At 43.8% G+C, this 19,072-nt stretch overlaps 1 protein-coding gene across 1 annotated transcript in view; it reads left to right on the forward strand.

Moving 5' to 3' along the window:
* Positions 1–16,216, forward strand: part of LOC149346986 (sodium-coupled monocarboxylate transporter 1-like) — a 33,356-nt gene extending 17,140 nt beyond the window's left edge. The window contains exons 7-16 of the mRNA XM_089585477.1: positions 405–545; positions 634–763; positions 2,325–2,413; positions 9,820–9,929; positions 10,712–10,779; positions 10,878–10,985; positions 12,069–12,238; positions 13,946–14,046; positions 15,327–15,421; positions 16,055–16,216. Of these exons, the coding sequence (XP_089441603.1) occupies positions 405–545; positions 634–763; positions 2,325–2,413; positions 9,820–9,929; positions 10,712–10,779; positions 10,878–10,985; positions 12,069–12,238; positions 13,946–14,046; positions 15,327–15,421; positions 16,055–16,153 (1,111 nt within the window). The 3' untranslated portion in view covers positions 16,154–16,216. The remainder of the gene's footprint in view (positions 1–404; positions 546–633; positions 764–2,324; positions 2,414–9,819; positions 9,930–10,711; positions 10,780–10,877; positions 10,986–12,068; positions 12,239–13,945; positions 14,047–15,326; positions 15,422–16,054) is intronic.
* Positions 16,217–19,072: the final 2,856 nt, after the last annotated feature.

Here is a 19,072-nt window from a genome sequence, read left to right on the forward strand (position 1 = left end):
ATTTCGCAGCCAAGTATATAACAGGGGCCCATGTTTCCAGCCGTCAACTTGTGCTGCACTCCAATTTGTGCAGGATTTAAAAAAAAGAAACAACTTTGGATGCATTTACTTCGCGATCCTTATGACCCCTCTTAAACACGTTTACACCTTTCATTTCGCAACCATGTATATAACAGGGGCACATGTTTCCATCCGTCAACTTGTGCTGTACTCCTATTTGTGCAGGATTTAAAAAAAAACAACTCTGGGTATATTCACTTCAGCTGCGAGTAATCCCCACCAAAAATTAGTGTACTGAGTCTCGGGTTATTTCTGAAGCTCAGTGGCACGCAAGAACGAAACAAATAAAATGATGATGATGATCATGACACCTGCTCTTCACTCCTCATTGTTTCAACTTTAAGGACCGATTTGGATCCAGCGAGCGACGAGAACGTATGGAGTTGTCTGGCGGGAGCGCTGCCTTTATCTCTGGTGCGTACAGGGTTTGACCAAATGGTGGTGCAGAGATTCATTGCGGCGAGCACGCTGCGACAGGCGAAATGGCACGTACCCACTTTTATTACATAGGGCTTCACAGATATAAACTTTAAACGAAACATCGATGCAAGGCGACCTTCTTTACTGCCCCAGGATATCAGTGGGTGGTCCGGTCAGCTTTGCGCTCTTTCAAATCCTCGTGGGACTTGGATCAGCAGCCTTGATCTACTGGTACAGGGACTGCGACCCACTGCTGGCCGGTGCCATAGCAACCTCTGACCAGGTAAGCGCACTCGTGATTCCTTTGCGCGATATCAAGCCCAGGGAAGCTCGACAGATTTTAAGTGACAACAGGAAATAAGGGACAGAATAGAAACTCAGGTACACAGAAGGACCATCCGTGAGTCTGCTGCGGTTAAACGAGGTACTTGGGGCTCGAAAGATATATGGACTATTAAGCGCTAACTGAAAAATACGCAAGCTAGAGAACGAGACAGATGAGCGGGCAGTACCCAGAGCTCCTCCTGTTCGTCCATTTTCCCACTTCGCCGTCAGTCTTCGCTGAACGTGTTACAGCCACTCATGAAAGATATTGCTTTGTTTACTCATGTACACCGCTGTGTCTACTACCAGCAGGACTTATTGCCACTCTATTCCCCGAAGGGCTTCTGGTTGCAAATTTATGATTATAACATTCGTGTCCGTCCGCATTGCTAGCACAGCGGGCCATCACGCGAAATGGCGCCCTTTCTCAACTACCCCGTCACCGAACCTTCTCTCTACGTTTGGTATGGGCCCGCATGGGCAGATAAACTTCAGTAAGATATATTGCTGGGATGGTTGGTTCTGCATGTTAACTTGTGAAAGAAGGCGCTACATTGCCATACACAAAAAGACATGACCACAAGCACAGGCGTCAACTTCCAACTGTTCATTACACCATAGAAGCAGATGTATTTATAACGACCAGCCACGCCCACATTCACGACTTTGTGCTTCGCAGTTGCTGGAACTTATCACACCGCCTTATCATTTGCGCCTGTTCTTCGAAGTTGGGGCTTGTGCTTACCGTCCTGCCCTTCGTGAATGTTAATGCAGCGCCTTGTTTCATAAGTTAACAGGAGCAAATAAAATTAGAAGGTGTCGCACAGCCTCTTGAAGTAGGCAGTGACGATTGCGCTGCCACAATGACAGAGACCACTGCAATCACGCAGCGCATTTTTATTTTGATGGCGTCAAGCAACAAGCGTTGATCCCTCTCTCAGCTGGTCGGCGGGCGCCTTTTGTTCTTGGTAAAATTCCAGACTTCCCTTCTAATGTGTGCGACCGTCAATAAAAATCTTGTGCGACTTCAAGCAATTGGCGAAGATTGTAACTGAAGCTGGTCACCGAATAAAACACCCCTCGATAATGACTGGCTGTTCAGCCTTCCGGGAGTAGAACTACAGGCAACAGAGGCGTAATATCTGGTAAGGTCTGGCAACGTCTGGTGACTGTAACGTCAGGTAACAGAAGTGCTGCTTTGGGGAAAAGTCTGCCGGTGTGGCATCTCAGATATGATAAAGAACGAATTCGAGGCCCGTGTACTGTGCGATGTCAGTGCACGTTAAAGAACCCCAGGTGGTCGAAATTTCCGGAGCCCTCCACTACGGCGTCTCTCATAGTCTTAGTCGCTTTGGGACGTTAAACCCCATAAACCAAACCATATTCACAAACCCTGTGTCGCACAAATGTTGCGCTTACATATCTTCTTACTACTTGCCTCGCTGCCATATCCATGAGCGCAGAAAGTCTCATTTGTACATTGTTTATTGGCATTTTTTTTTTGTTTTCGTGTTCGACAGATTGTTCCATACTTCATACGAGAGCGCCTCTCTGACGTCACACTTCTTCGCGGTCTACTGCTCGCAGGACTGCTTGGTGCTTCCACAAGGTAACGTGAACAAATTCATGCAGTTGGATGCCGCGGTTGCCACACTAGAATTTGTTAGCAATCCCTCAAAACATTTCTTGACTTACGAGCTCGGACAAACCATTATACGGGGTAAACGGCGAGCTGCAAGTATTGCTCACCTTAAGAATTATCACATATCCCTTTCCGCTTTACTTCTCCCAGAAAACGCGCAGATACTCAAAAAATGTTTAGATTCCTGAACCTAAAAACTTTTTTACACGAGTCCTAAAGAATGAGAATTTTCCTTTATATAATATAATAAACAAGCATATTCATGAAATTGTTTTGGCAAGCTAGTTGCTGAGTGCAATGCTACGCGAACACAACAGAAACCTAGAAAAGCATATAGGAGAACTTGCTGAACACTCTCAGGATTGTAACCCTAGTGTATCCAGTCTGATTTTAAAGGAATGCGAAGTGTTTAGGAGGAATAGCAAAAATTAACATGGATCATCCTGGAAGATAGGCATAGGGGAGCGCTCTCGTTATCGTAGTTCGAAGTAGGAGCGTGATTCCAGCTAGAAGGCGATGGATTCCGTGGACGATCATCGTGCCTCGCAATGCAAAACTGACCTGAGGCGCTTGTTTTGCTATGGAATCAAAAACACCGAGGTCTTTGCAATCATTAATACTTTCCGCGCGTCAGAGTAAAACTAAATTTGAGCACCCGCTTTGTCGTGTCGTTTTTTATAGACCGGCACTGTGTTTTGCTCCATAGCTGACTGAATCGGCCTAGAGGTCGGAAAACTGGCGTGTTTTTTTCTTCCCCCAAATGACGCCAAACGTTGATCCAATTGGCGCTCACAACAAGAAAGTCTTGCAATGTCAATGTTGTAATTTTTGCATGTTGAAAATTCGGATGACACTCAAGCATATCGCTTCATAGGCGCGGACACCAGTTCTGCGTTCTAAAGCTGCATAGTTAAAGGCCCCGTTGTCCATAAAATTCAGCGTCGGTGTTGTGAGCGAAAAACCACGAGCATAACTCTGGCACGCGATGCCCGAAGAGCAATTGAGGAGGCAGATGGGCCACCTATGTCACGTGACCTTGCGGCATCGTCACGACCTGCCCACCGGATAGTGAGCAAGCAACATACCGTGGCAAATGGCATTTAAATTAATTATGAGATTAATTATTAGATTAAATTATTATTAAATTAATTATTAATTATTCGCCGCACAAGGCTCGCCGCTGGGAGCACCTGCCCACGCATAACAGTGGCGCATCGCTTGACCGCTACATCACTGCACCAGGAGGGGGTATGAGGATCCCCAGGGATCTATTAGTATAAAGTGGAGAATGTCCTTCTGCATATATAAGAATTAACACATTAAGCTATTGCGTCCATACCCTTAAGGCGGAGCGTAAGTGTACCCTTCATTGTTTTGTTTGTTTTACTTTGCTTGTGTGTTCATTATTTTCTTCTTATTTACCGCAAGAAGCCCAGAACCCTCCCTTTAGTCAAGAACTAACGGACGTTCCTGAGTGGTCGAGTGGAAGCGCGCTTGGCTCACAACTTAACGAGCAGCGAGTATGTGAATAGTGAAAACCACTCTACAGAATGTGCGCGCCAACACAGACGCAACACATGATATTGCAACTAACTAACAACTAAACCTGGCAAGTTTTACCGGGTCCCCATACTCTGTTACAAGCACAAGTAGGTGATTTTGTTTTTCACAGCTCCTTCCCATCATAAAAGACCATTTTTATGTTTTTTGTGTCATTTTCATTTTGTGTGGCATTTTCAGAATGCAAAGGACTAGCCTTGAACGCATACACACTAAAAAAAAAAGCTCTAGGACCAACGCTGCCACCACGGCCAGCATTTAAATTCCCTTCACTCTTTGCTTTTCGTAAATGGATGTCCTGCACACAGGGGCAAGGATTATGTTCACACGCGTCATGAATAGCATTTACGTCACAACATTGAATGTCGTGATGGTGGCTTTGATAAAGGAACCTCACATACGGTAACTTTGGTCTAATAAGTAATAATATTTACATTAAACGGTTGGTGGAATTTGCAGAAACCAGGATTTAGAATGGTATACCACCAGAGATGAAACAGTCTCATGAAACCTGTAATACCTTGAAAACTGTTTGTGACCCTTATTTGACCAATTTTATTGTTGTTTTTAGTTTATATTTCTTGTGCTCTGTTCCTTTGGTTTGATTTTGTTACTTGTACTAAACCATGCAAACGAATTTATTTCACTACAAGTCAATGCTGTGTTTTGATCTTTTTGCTGGTAATATTGTACTTATCACTTCACACAAGAGCTATGTCTTTGCCTAAATACATTTTGTTTTTGAACCCCACACTAGCCTCTGGCTATGCGTTCAAACAGTGTTTGATCATTTTTATGGCGACGCTGCGGTGGCTCAGTGGCTATGGCGCTCTTCTGCTGACCCGAAAAACGCGGTTTCGATGCCATCCGCGGCGATCAACATCGATAGAGGCGAAATTCTAGAGGCCCGTGTGCTGTGCGATGTCAGTGCACGTTAGAGAACACCAGGTGGTCGAAATTTCCGGAGACCTTCCCTACGGTGTCCCTAATAGCCTGAGTCCTTTTGGGGCGTTAAACCCCCATAAACCAAAACCATAATTTGTATGGCAAAAGTAGAAAAATAAAAGAAATGAAAACAAGAACAGTTTGGTGTAAGCTTAGATACATCAGCAAAGAACCAATTATTTTCTTCGGTGGCAGTGCGATATGAGTAAACTAAGCGATTATAAATCAGGACTTTTACCCGCTCGGGTATTGTGAACCTATTTTTATTAAGCAGGCCAATGATCTTGCACGTTTTTTATGGATTTCATTTATATGTGAGCCCGAACTTAAAACCAAGAGAACTTAACATCGTGTTTTTATGCATTCGACAATCACAGTGTAAAATGCGTAAATACCTATTTCGGTTAAAACAGCAGTTTTGTTCTCAGGCCTAAAGAGTACCGTTTTTGTTTATGCATTTGTGCAGTGTTTACAAGTAAACTATTTTGATCTATTCAGTCTAAACTGTTTTTTAGACTCCGTTAAAGGTGTTCTTCGAAGTCTTCTGTTGTGTTGCCGCGATGAGGAGTGTGGTATCACCCGCTTAACATATGAAGGTGACTGGGGATCAGAAACCATACCTGGTGTACCACTGACATAATGAGAGAACGGGGATCGCAAAATACTTCCCTGCGGTACTCCGATACTAATGTACTTAAGCTCCAAGGAAAGTTCGTTCACCCAGTGAAACATACTGCTCGCGATGGCTTGAATAAGATGTGAACAGATAGTGTGCAATGCCATGTTAAGAAAAAAGCTTGTGAATTAACACACTGTGGCAGAGGGTATAAAATGCTTTCGGCAGATATATTCAAAGTACTAATGCTGAAAGTTTTTTCGCCATATTTTGTAACATTAACTCTTTTTGTTCTAATATAGCTTTTTCAGTTGAATAGTTTCTTCGGAATCCGTGTTGAAATCTGTTTAACAATGAATATTTAGACAAAAAGTCGGTCGGACTAGTGTGTATAAGTGTTTCAAACGGCTTAGTAAAAGTTGGGGAATACTGAAATGGGCCTGTAGTTTTGTAACACATTTTTGTCGCCACCTTTATATATTAAAATCAGTTTAGCAACTTTCATGCATTCTGGAAATATTCTCGTTCACAATACGAGGCAAAATACTAAGGGACGAGCGATGCTAGAAGGTCGGTTACATACTTTGTTGCTTTAACTTTTATTTCTTCTGCGTCGCAAGCACTACTATTGTTCCAGTTCAAAAGAGTAGACTGAACTGCGCGATGGAATTCCCTTCATTAATATGCACGTCTTGTTCGAGTTATCGCTTACTGGTACTGTTTGGAATTGATTTATACGAAAAGCGTTAAAAAGGCTTGCCAGCCGAGCTCCAGAAAATGTTTCATCAACATGAAAAATTATTTGAATTTTGATTTTTTCCCATCCGTGGCAGAATAGAGAGTTAAGATTTTTCCGCAGTAAATGTGATCCGTTTATAGAACTAGAAAATAAATCATCGTAAATCATGGCTGCTTTTGGCTTCCTTAGTAGAGCAACTAGGCACTTAAATAGTGTGAAACCATTTTGGTTCTCCGTTTCAATGAATTTTTGACAGGCTTTTTTTTATTTATTCCAGAAAATTTAGACAACACAGTGCCTTGGTGCAGAGGGCAAAAGGCCAAAATCAATCCGCCTGACTGGGCCCTAAGCACCACTCGAACACAACAGCAAGGGGCACATACATGCACATACATAAACAATATAATGATCACAGTGTAAATGTTTGTGCCACACAACTTCCTAATAGAAACATTCATTATATTCTTATTAAGCAGAAAACACGTCTTAAAAAATCACAGGAAAGAACAGTGCAAGAGCATAGATCAAAAATATGTATGGAAACTAATAGCATACCCAGAAAAACAAAAGAAAGAAGAAAAAAACACAAAACAGAGCAGTGCAAGAGCAGATACAGATCTAGCGTGATCGTTTCTAATGTTTTCGTTTGCCCAGAGTTTACACTTTTCTACCCGCTCGTGTTTTGCTTGCTCAGTTGTGGTTCATTTTTATTGAGCTAAACTAAAAGCGCGGCAACCGTATTCCACCGCTAGTGTTCTGCGGTTGTTAATCTGAGAGAGCAACCACAGCTGCGAGCCCACAAAATATTACTTTTATATAACGAAATACCAGTGTTACTTGGCGATTCTCCGGTGATATGCAGTGAATGTTCTCCCACAGTTTTCCTTCGAAAAGATGAACGAGTGGTCTAGCTCCCTTGCTCTTCGATCAGGAATACTGCCCCTTTCAGATTCAACCCTGACTTCTGTAGCAGCTGTTAACAAGCCGCATCCGCAGTTTCCGCAACAGTGTGTTCTCAGAGGAACCTACAGCCGAGAGCTACATCAGTGGGCAGTCCTCAGAACTTTCCCGTTTACTGAACGACCCGATTGTTAGGGCGTTCTCTGGTGTCCCCAGCTTCCCTCGATTTCTCCTACCTGTGGCAGCAGAGTGTACAGTCTTTGTCAAAAGTTTAGAGCCCAAGGGGTTTGCTTCTAAGCCTCGCAGTGGGACTCCTGTAACATTCGTGGTAGTCCTACCCATTGGAGGAGGCAGGACCAGAAATCTTCTTACCTTCAGCAAGTTTGGAGCGCTGGAGATGCATTACGAACCAGACAGTGGGCTTCAGAAGCAAACCCCCTGGGCTCCAAACTTTTGACAAAGGCTGTACATCTCCAGGTCAATCGCTTTAAGTCATAAGGCGCTATATTAGTGACAGGGATACTAACATTGTTGCAGCGTTACTACATGAAAAGCGGCCATTGCTCTCTGAAAGACCAAATACAGAAAGATATCAAGTGCACCTGTTCTCTAAACTCATAACCGTTGCAAGAGAAGAGTAAGTTCTGAAGACACTCGTTTTTTCCACTTTTGGTTTATTTATTTATTTGTTTATTTATTTATTTTGTAAGAAAGAGAGTTGGGGTTTGATGCCCTAACAGCTATCGCCGACGATGGAGAGAAAGAAGGAAGGTGAAGCTGACGAAGTTCGGGTTTGCGCTTCCGAACGCTGGTCTGCTGAGCAGCACCGCTGGAGCAAGGACTATGGCCGTCCATACTAATTGTGCGAGTCGCCTCACTACAATTTATTTATTTCTTTTGCAACGGCCTTTATTGGCAAGAGATGACTGGTTGTGAAGGCCGGTTAGAGCGGGCAAGCGCAGGTCCGGTCCCAGAACAGCTGGTGCTCTCGCCTCGCGCCGCGCGTCGGTTCTGTTGCTTATTTATTTATTATTTATTTATTTGTTTCTGTATTTATTTAATTAATTAATTAATTAATTAATCATTCATGCTTCAGCGCAATTATATGCGCTATGGCAGGAGTGGGAAAAACAAAATGCAAAATAAGCAACAACGTAACAGAATACTACAAAATGTACAAAGTGAGAGCTACAATAAAGTTGAAATCACAAAAGAAATATCAAACAAGAAAGTAACTGCTAACGACAAGGTAGGAATGTTCAGCTATTATGCGTCTTCGAAGGCAATTATGACACTTTGAAAGGGACACCAACGAATGGACCTAGGTAGAGAATTCCAGGCTTCTATTGAACGGGAAAAAAAACTGAATTTGAAGTAATTAGTATGCGCGAAATACTGTATCAAATTCAGCTCGTGATGACGTCTCGTAGATGATAATGGTGCAAAGTTTATGTAGTGGTTATCTGAGAGCCTTACCGAGGAATTGACGATACAATGTAAGAATTTTAGTGAATCAGTGTGGCGACGGGCGTAGAGCGTGGTTAAATTCAATGAAAGAAGTGTAGAAGAGGGTGAGAAATCGCGATCATAACGATAACATATAAAACGCACAGCTTTTTTTCTCGACTGCTTCTAACATGTTAATTTCAAACTGCTTGTACGGGTTTCACACTACAGCTGCGTAATCACGAACAGGGCGGTGTCTTTTGGTGAATTGGGTAGCTTGCGTCGTAGATAACCTAGTTTTTTTGGTGCTTTATTGCATACGTAATCAATGTGATTAGAACATGACTTGTTAGGCGAGAATAAGACACCAAGATATTTATACTGAGAAACCCTATCTACCACACGGCCATTGAAAGAGTAACTAAAAAGGGAAACGGAAGACTTGTTACAAAAAGATATGAGGACGGTTTTGTCGAAATTAATTCTCATTTGCCAGATACACCAACTACAAAACATATCAAGTGATTTAAGAGAAGTGGGAGGCCTTTGTTCTTCAGCTGGCTTAACGCGCCTGGATAGAATAATAGGTCTGTGATGGTTTAACGTTCTAAATCGAATCAGACTATGAAAGACGCCGTAGTGAAGGGCTCCAGACGCCGTAGTCAAAAGCTCCGGAAATTTCGACCATCTGGTGTTCTTTAACGCGCACTGACATAGCACGCGGGCCTCTAGTGTTTCGCCTCCATCGAAATTCGACCGCCGCGGCCGGGGCTCAACTCGCGTCTTTTGGGTCAGCAGCCGATTGTCATAGCCACTGAGCCACCGTGGCGCGCGGATAGAATAATGAGAGTATGAGAGTATAGAGTAATGAGAGTATACAGTAATGAGAGCCGTATTTGTATTGAGAGCGCACAATATTTTCTGACCATCGTATAAGCTTTATAAAATATTTTTTTTTAATGTGGCCAAAGCTTCCTTTTATCGGTTGCAGTTTGCTTCATATACTGAACACAAGGAAGAAACAAATGTATTCCAGATCACCCAAAACTAACATACTATCCTGTAAATATTTCTTACCCTTGCATCCGCGTCTTTCTGTCTGTACTCTCTCTTGCTATTATTTTTTTTTTATGCTGATCACTCTTCTTGGCCTTCCGTATTTTGCAGCACAGTGTCCTCCGTGGTCAACTCTCACGCAGCCATTTTCTACGTCGACGTGGTATCACCGTTCGTGAAAATTAGCGAGCGGAGGGCAGTCGTTGTGATGCGGCTCCTAGGTAGTGTGCACACTTCTTACGCCTTCAGAATTATTCTGCCCCCAGACATCGAAACCCTTGAACTGAACAATGTCATTATGCTTTCATGGGGAGCTGTATAGCAAACTTAGGCACAAAATAATCAGCCTCTGGACCCATGGAAGATAAGAAGCGAAAGCTACGTTCTACATTTCGCCAGGAGGTGAGCCACAGGCCAAAAGCGTAATACAAAAGCACCCAAATTAGGTTGGCGAACAAAGAGTATACAGTTTTCTCGAAGGCCGTTGGAACAGAAGGCAAAGAATAAATTTTAATTGCTGGCTGTATTTTTAAATATCAATGCTTCCTTATGATTTGCCGGAATCCTATTCACCCGTAGAAGAGAAAAGGTTAACTCTGACATGTCTAGCCCACTTCTTCTTACCACTCTACAAGTAATTGCCGTGTAATCGCTCACAGATGACAGCATTCTCTAGAAGCTTTGTACCTAAATGCTACAAAATTGAACAAAGAAGTTTTGTTTATTCTTTCTTTCATGCAGAGAACTGTGTTGCATCACACGGCTGTTGCATCCAACATTTATCAACCACAGCTGTTCGCCTTGTTAGGAAAAATTCGAAATGAAAAGCGGAACACTTTTCAGGGATAGTTAGGTCTTCCAAAAATGATTTCTCCGCTGAACTGATGACAGCTTAAAGCACACCGTTAATGCTTAGCCTTAAGGCATGGCAAATCTCATTTGCGATTTTCAAAAATAATCTTGTGTTCTGATGGCACTAATATACATATTTGTTTCTTTTTAGCTTTTGCAAGCGGCACCATAATGACGGTGTTTGCTATCGCCGTGCCTTACATGGGCTCTGCCGCTCGGGTGCGTTTCACATCTGACCTCTAAGATATTTTACGTTGTGCCCTTCCTTACTCACACATTGTTAACAACTCTGTAAAATCACTCTTTTTCGCCCGCAGCTTTTCATAAACCTGTACACGTCCGCATCAGGCCCGTTCGCTGGTCTCGTCCTCGTTGCTATCTCGTCGCCATGGGTGAACTCCAAAGTAGGCTTTTTTGCTACGGAAGTTATTATTTTAAAAAGCGATATTGCTTCTCCGCTAGTTACTGCTTATAGTCACTTCACAGAAGGCTTATGCAGTATGGATCGATGAAGTTTACAGCACTGCAGTTTACATTGCGCATTGAATGCGGTGCTTCACTGCGCACAGTAGCTACGATGTAAATGATGCAACACTTACTCGGAAAATGCTGCCTTCATGTGTGGTCCTGTTTTGACACAACACCACCTTATTCGATACCCTGCTGTAGTCAATCAATCAATCAACTTTATTTTTTCAGAAAAAAGAAGCTGGATGGTCTCGTGGGCTAAAAGCTGCTCAAGCAGCTTTCAGCTAGATAGAACCAATAATCATCAAATAATGAGTTGAAAAACAATTCAAAACGTAAATAAACATTGGACAGTACAAAAGAAAACAACTGGACCAAAAATCTATTAATTACATTTTGAAACAGTAAACACACGCGGCAACGTAATGCTTACTTGAGAACCGAAAAAACTTGATTAGCACTTAGCATTATAAAACAAAATAATTAAATAAAAATCAAGTATTAGACTATTAACAATGAACACACATAAGACAACATATAGCTTCCTACTGTTTGAAAAAGCAAGACTAATGCAGTGAAGACTATGGTAATGCATGGTACATGGGTTTAGTGTTCACAAGCTGCATATAGGCTATGACAGGCGTTTCATTGAAGGGCCGCGAATACTTTCAACAGCCTGAGGTTTTTCAGCGCACATTGACATCCCCAACATCCATCCCGATGTGCCATGTCAAATGGTTCTTCTTTCTCTCAGTTTCTTTCATCTTTCCATCTCTTCTTCTGGGTACTTCTGCATCCTTTCACCCGGAAGAAAAATATAGGCTTTGGACCATTTCCTGGCTCTACTGTTTGTCATCCTATCCTACTCCTTCCCTGCTGTGACGTAGATTTTACACTATCTTGCTTTACGAGCGATCATTATCCAGAGACACTGCTTGCTTCTTCTGTCAACCTCTCAAAAATATTCCACTGTCGACAAACAAAGTAGGTGACAACAGTCTTCGGACAGATCATCCATCATTTACCGTACTGAATTACAGGGCGCTGCATGGTCATGCCTGCTGGTCTGCGCACTCCAGCTGTGGCATGGTGTGGGCAGAGGACTGTCCGGCGTTGGCCGATCTCCAGTCATAGCGGGGACGCTAAATCGGTGTTCGCAACATACCAATGGTACACAGGGAGCCTTCGGCCTCAATGCAACTCTGAGTCAGTCACGGGAAAACAGGTTGGTACTGTCCGGGAGCTTGTCCAAGCGTGCAGCTTGCGGAAACCCTTCACTTCTAGCCACAGGCTGTCGTTGACGCGCGAAAGTGCGATACTATGAATCAACTCCTCACTTTCAGCGTTACTCGCATAACCGGAAACACACGTGTCAAGCTGGGGAGAATTCACGCCATGTGTCATTTACACAGCGGTACTGAATTTCTCCCTTTTCCAGCAGAAATTAACGGCAATCCATGTTTTCTGCATAAATTTTTTTATATATACCAGCCTAGGGTTCACCGGTGTAAATAAAGAAACAGCCTCATTTATGAAAAGTGTTAATTATTGGGCGGATTTTTACTGATACATTTTTACTTTCCTGTGTAGTTTCCCGTTGTCTCGGTCTCATGTGTCGTCTTATATCCCCACATGTGCAGTGTGAGAATAATCTGTAGAATCCATAGAACATCTTATACTAGAGTAGAGCGTTGCCAGTCCGAAATTCGATGCAGGCCACGTCACTCTCTCTGACGCCCTCTGGTTTAGTCATAACGATGATCATGTGACTGAATATGCGGTGCAAGTTAGCAGAGAATGGACTCTTGGTGGCTCAAACGCACAGAAATGACATAAGGTTAGAAGTGCAGTATGAAACATTGTATTTAAAGGAAACTGTGAATTTATCCTCCAATTTATTACACCGACAACACCGTTAACGGAATATAAAGAAAAAGAGTTCAGTATGGTGGCAACTGCCAGCACCCCTTTTCGAAGACGAGGCGTCTATCCTCCATCCATCGACGGCGGTCACGTGGTGTGTTCACTTACATCAGCAGCTGTACGGGTGTGGGCAGGAGTAAACCCACAACGGTATTCGTTCTTAATGCGAGTTAAGCGTGTCCTGCAGCAATGAGGAAACATTTTGTTTCCATTGCAAATTGTACTACAAACACTACCAGAACGCACATGCCACACCTCAAAATTCAATTAGGCCAACACCAAACTCGGTCTAGCAGGCCATAGCATGCACAGTTTACTTCTATCTTCGGCTGCACATAAAAACTTCTTCTTTCACAATTCACATTTTTCCAGCAGTCGAGTAAAGAGATAATTCAAACGGCGTTCTTCTGCTCTGCATGAAGTCGGAAGCTATGTGCCTTGCCTGGACCGATTTCGACGAGGACTTAACCCTAAATCTGTCGATGTACGAAGATTTATTTGAAAGCAAAGGTGCCTACAGTGATTCAAGTGACAAAATTGGCAGTGGTTTAATTCTACTAAAATTAGTTATACAGAGGGAAAGTTCCATAACACTTGGCTACGCCTGGTCAGGCGCTTGAAGCGCCTCGCAGGCGTGTAAGGCACATTGTCAACCGTGTTCTCATCCGTGGCGAAACTGCATGCGAGCGGCGTCGCCTCCTTACGTGAACGCCGAGTCACGTGCATAATTACATGACCACATCTGGAGAAGCGGCGTTCGGCGCACCGTGGTCGGTGAAGTAGCGCGGCCGCTGCACCTGCAGCCAGTCAGGGGGCCTGACGTCACAGCCACACCTCCAGCGCTCCTCCTGCTGGAGGTCAAACGGCAACACCCGATGACCTTGGCGAAACATGGCATAGTAGAGCTCTCGCTCCAAAACATCTTTCTGCTACGACGCCCGTTACAGCCTACGCCATGGCGTATGAATGTAAAAATCAATAATTTTCCTCGCAGCCCATACGTGCTCCCCCTGTACCGGGTGTCGTACTTCTGGATCGGCTTCTTTGGATTCCTGCTCACGATTGTTCTGGCAACGCCCTTGAGTCTAGCCACAGGCAAGTACCCGTGGAGGATTTACCCTCTATGCTCACTGCAGTATCAAACTTCGCCGTAACTGAACAAGGTTGTAGTTGAAAACGAAGCTGTGGTACAAATAAACTTATGGCCATTCTTCCGCGCTGGCACAAACACTATTCGAAGCGATAGCCAGGAGAGCACAAGGCAAGATTGTTCATATTTGTGGCGATATTTTACTACACTGATAGATTTTGCCTCAAAGCAGAGGGAGAGCACTGGTTCTAAGCTCGACGGCTTCATCCCTGACGCAGTAATAATAGAAGTATTGCTAGTTATATTCTTTATATGCCTGCTGATAACTAAAATACATTTGCTGCGATAGTATTGCTATTACACAGCGCACTACTGATCGCGCTGTGCCGTAAGAAAATGCTAATGACGACATACGACATCAATCCTAGACAACGTGATCAGCTAATCTGAAGGTATCTTTCTGTTTTTACCTCATTTTTCTAGGGATACAAGTTGTCTCGCGATAGAACAAGTGTTTTGTTTCCGTTCGCGTTTGTTTTCGACAAAAATGGCCGCAGATTTAAACATTAGGTCAGTCCTGTCATAAATGACGCTTATCCATGGCTGCAAAACGCCGGACGTGTGATAGCAAAGTACAAAAGCAAGCTCGTTCGTGCAGTTCCCACACAATTGACGAGAGCATGCGAAAGGTGCACGGCAGAGCGCTTATACGCCGCCAGTTCTCATAGTAACCGTAGCAATGCACTACTATACCTGTTCGTTTCTATGAATCGTGGTACATATATTTCGCAAAAGGAGCTCAGTAAATTCGATTAGGCAGCACTAAAACCCGTCAAAACTTCCGCGCTCTGCAGACAGCTGCTTGAGGCATTGCTGAAAATATGTAAATCTAGCACTACTAGTTTTTTACTCTAATCTCCAGCCTATAGCCAATGGCATTTTTTATTCTCAATAACCTATTGAGAAAGGCCAGGGCCATGTTACCACCGGCCGGCCTCTCCACCTTTCCCTCATTAAAATTCCTTTCTCTCTCTCTCAATAACCTATTTCTGTGTCAGGGCAGCCGCTTTGGCAGGTTGGTACAACATTATAAAGAAAGTTAAACCTTTCTTCGAACCCTCTTTTTTGCTTGATTTTATGCTTATGGACCCAACATGGTGAGTTTCAGCATAATGCGCAGTTTTTTAACTTTATAGCAACCCCTCTTTTTTAGGCCTGTGTGCGCCCAATATCGGTCCCTTTTTATTGCAGCCATGGACCTTGCTTATTTCCTTTTTTATTTCAGGTGGAGCCCAAAAGGCTCATACTAACTACCGCTTCACAAGCCCATTATTTCTGAAAATATGGTGCCACTTCAGATCTCGTCAGCTGCTATTTCAGGTGAGCTCTGTGATTGAATAAAGTGGCTAATAACGGATATACGTATTTTTATGTGTGCTACCACCGTATGCGCCACTGGATGATAAGGTAGTTATGTAGTCTATCAGAATATGTCCTTGCTTGAATACTTCAATTTGTTACACTTTATTTCGTTTTACTTAGTTCTGTTACTAGGTGTCCTTTCATATGCATCTATGACCGCCAGCCCCTCTTGTCCACCTTGTTTAATGCCCCTACGGGACTCTTAATGGTTAATATCTGACGGTGATGATGAAGGTGGTCATGTAGTAAAGGATGCTTTGGCAATAGCCCTACATCGCCGCTGAGCGCGGAGATCAGGGAACCTTACGTTAATAGTAAGCACTGTAAAAAAAAAGGCCTTCTCGTTTGCAGTAGCAAAGTTCAAATTATTTTCTACACTTTTATTATATATTTTCACGATGTGTAATTGTATAACTTGCATATTATCGGTTTTCATGTTCGCACAACGCAAATACAGCCAAAGTCTTATTTTGCACTAACGACACTCAGACACGTGGAAGTTTTTAGTAGCTACGTAGTTGTGGGCGACTGGCATGGGAGGTCATTTTGTTGAGCGACTGTGTTTTTTCATGTTGTATCCCGTTCCGACAGGCTGAAGAAGAAGTGGAGAAAATGAGCAGCAGTGATGACGACGAACACACGCCGCTTGGCATCCAACTAACACCGCGATGTGAAAAGACGGATTCCTGAGGAAATCCTCTGGCTCAAGAAACGACTGTTCTGTTTAACTGTGATAAAGGAAGCCGCTTTTATGTGGATAAAGAAGTTTACAAACTGATAGAATCGTCAGCGTTGAGACATAAGTAGTTTTCTTGGGTACTTAGGGCCAGTCAAGCTGACCCTGAGCAGCTTTTTCTTCTTGTATCCCCCACAACCATTGTATCCCCTTGTTTGTGGAAATAAACTCAAACTCTTCAGTAAAGCGCCTTATCAAATAATTGTCACAGAATTAAAAGATCACGGTGTGATCTCGATTTCATTCTCAAAAACGTTCCCCAGGAAACACGCTTTCACAATCATCTCGTGGCTTTGTCTCATTGTGGCTTTGTGGCTTTTGTCTTTGTGGTTTGTGCGCTGGCGCTTTGTTGTTGAAGGAAGGAGGCGTTGGTGCAATAAACCATTTCTTTGTCTGTGCTTGTCCCGTGTGGTTTCTTCTCTTGTCCCGTCCTTTCTGCGCAGTCATTCCTTGCTCTCATAATGTCGTACCAACTAGCCCCTCGCCGCACTCTTCTAGATTTCATTCCTTCTAAATGGGGCTCTTTTCTGTGTACCCTTTCCTTCAAGCATCAGAGAGCTGCGTGCACTAGCCTCATCGCTGCAAAAACTTGCAAGGCCAGGTGGTTGGACTACTGCCTGCGCAAGAATCTGCGCCCGCTGGAGATGTTGGGCTTCTTCGGGATTCTTGGCTGCTCCGAGGAATACTGGAAAAGAATTGCAAATATTCTGAGAAGCGAATGCTGGAGATACGTCCGTCTGTTGCAAGACTGGCTACGGTTTCTGTGTTTCAGCTGGAAGGGAACGGATTCATCCGGCTTCCAGACACTCAAGGATTACCAGGGCCTGGCTGAGGCTAGTGCCGAGTTCCTTTGGAACATGCGGCGACTGAGCCTACCCAAGGTCCCCAAAAAGCAGGTTGGTGCTGTCCCGGTTGTCTATTTTGGAGGGGCGACCGTTCCACACAACGTTGAGAGTGTACTCAGCAAGGGCCCGAAGTTCAACCTGGAAGTCACCCTGAGCAAGCCAGAGGCTTTGGAGGCGGCGCAGAGGATTGCTGACAAAAGTTCAAGGTGAAGAGAAAGAACTTTGCCACTTAGAATGTGTTGTTACGATCCGCAACGCCTCCAAGGCAAGAAGAAAGAACACTCCATGATCAGATCTAAGGTAAGCAATTTTAGGAACTCTGACCTCGTTTTGATGATGGCCGACAAAAAAGGAGGCTTTGTGGTCTTGCCTCAAAAGCTTTTTAGTGATAAGGCCATGTCGGCTGTGTTAAATAACTTTAGGAGTATAGACCTGAAGCCGTCTAAAGCGGAGGCAAAGGCTGTTGCACTGTTAAGGGATCTGAAACTCGACCGGCTAAAAAGTGAAGTGGTGAAAAGCAAGGTCCTAGTGCTCACTGTGTTCTTCAGCGCCAAGAGCCACAAGATGGAGTGCCCTTTCAGAGCCATTGTTACAGAAACTGAATCCTGGCAAGCTGTGGTCAGTCAGTGCCTTCAGTGCCACCTGGTAAGTCTGGCGCCTGACTATCCGCACAAGGTGAGCAGCTCGGACCGAGTGGCGGAAGTGTTAAGGGGTAGCGTGTCTGCTGTTAACTCGGGCTTCTCGGTTGACATCGAAGAGTTGTTCTACTCCCTTCCACACGATGACCTGTTCCGTGCAGTCCGGAACTGTATCGAACGATCTGGTGCTGTGTCTTTCTAGAATGCGTGCGGTATTTCCGTGGAAGGGTTTTTTTGGAAATGCTTAAGGTATATCTTGCTTCGACTATTGTGAGTTTTCAGATTAAATTTTACGTGCGGAAACGCGGCATTTGTATCGGGTCGTGTGTAGCTCCTGTTTTATCTGAGATCCTTTCAGCTGAAATTGACCGCTCGCTATTCGGTCGTTCCAGCGACGGTGGCGGCGCCACGCGGCCTTTTCTTGAAGCAGAGAGCCGGTGATCGCTCTGCGCGGCGCATGCGATCGCAGTGGTTTGGAGCGTGGTATAGTGCCTAGAATACTGGCTAGTGTCTCGAGCGGAGGGGTCTCCGCATGGGAGGAGGTGGCAGCGCCAGCGCTGCCTTCCAATTTTCGCCCCCAGAGGGCGCTTCCTGTCGTAAAGGTGCTTGATTGCTGCAGTTGCCCAGCCAAGCCTTGTGTTGTGCACTGTGTTTAGCTTGCGTCTGCGCGTTTCTTTGGTTTTGTTTGCGCTGTGATTTGAGCAAATGAACTGAAAGTTGCAGCAATATCAATATTTAACATCCCGCCACTTCCAACACGGAGCCGCACGTACGGCAATTTTAACTTGCCAGTGAAAAGAAATGTATATGGAGAGCGTGTCCTAGAGTTTACGGGCGTAAAAGTTTGGAATAATCTACCACATGACCTAAAGACTGCCTACAACTTCTCCATTAGAATAAAAAATTATTACCTTAAAAAGAATGACACACTTTGAGTTCATACTTTCATTTTTTAATAGTCGTCTTAGATATTTGCCAGATATTATTTGCATGTAGCCGAATCCTGATACCTTGATTTATTTACAGATTTGTACATTTGCGTCTATTCTAAGGATGTTTGTGATTAAAAAGTGTGCACTGAAATCATTTTATCCTGTTCTTGTGTGTTGTACCCTTGTGATGCTTTGTAAATACTTAACAGCTATTTTCCCTTCGCTTTTTGTGATGCCTTAATTTTTGTATAAGTTCTACGCGTTTTGTTTGATCTAGGTTTTTAGTTTATATAATCTGTAATATATGTATTTCTTTTGTTGATGCTCTTACAAGTGTTGAGAGTGATGTATAGCATTTTTTATACTAACTTACTGTCTTTATTTTGGTACATTGTTGCCTGCATGTTTGTATACCTTTTTTTCCATTGGACCCGTTACTAGCCGTTGGCTATGGGTCC

The sequence above is a fragment of the Amblyomma mixtum genome, chromosome 4 (assembly GCF_055824585.1).
Source record: "Amblyomma mixtum isolate Tamu chromosome 4, ASM5582458v1, whole genome shotgun sequence".
Taxonomy (NCBI): domain Eukaryota; kingdom Metazoa; phylum Arthropoda; class Arachnida; order Ixodida; family Ixodidae; genus Amblyomma; species Amblyomma mixtum.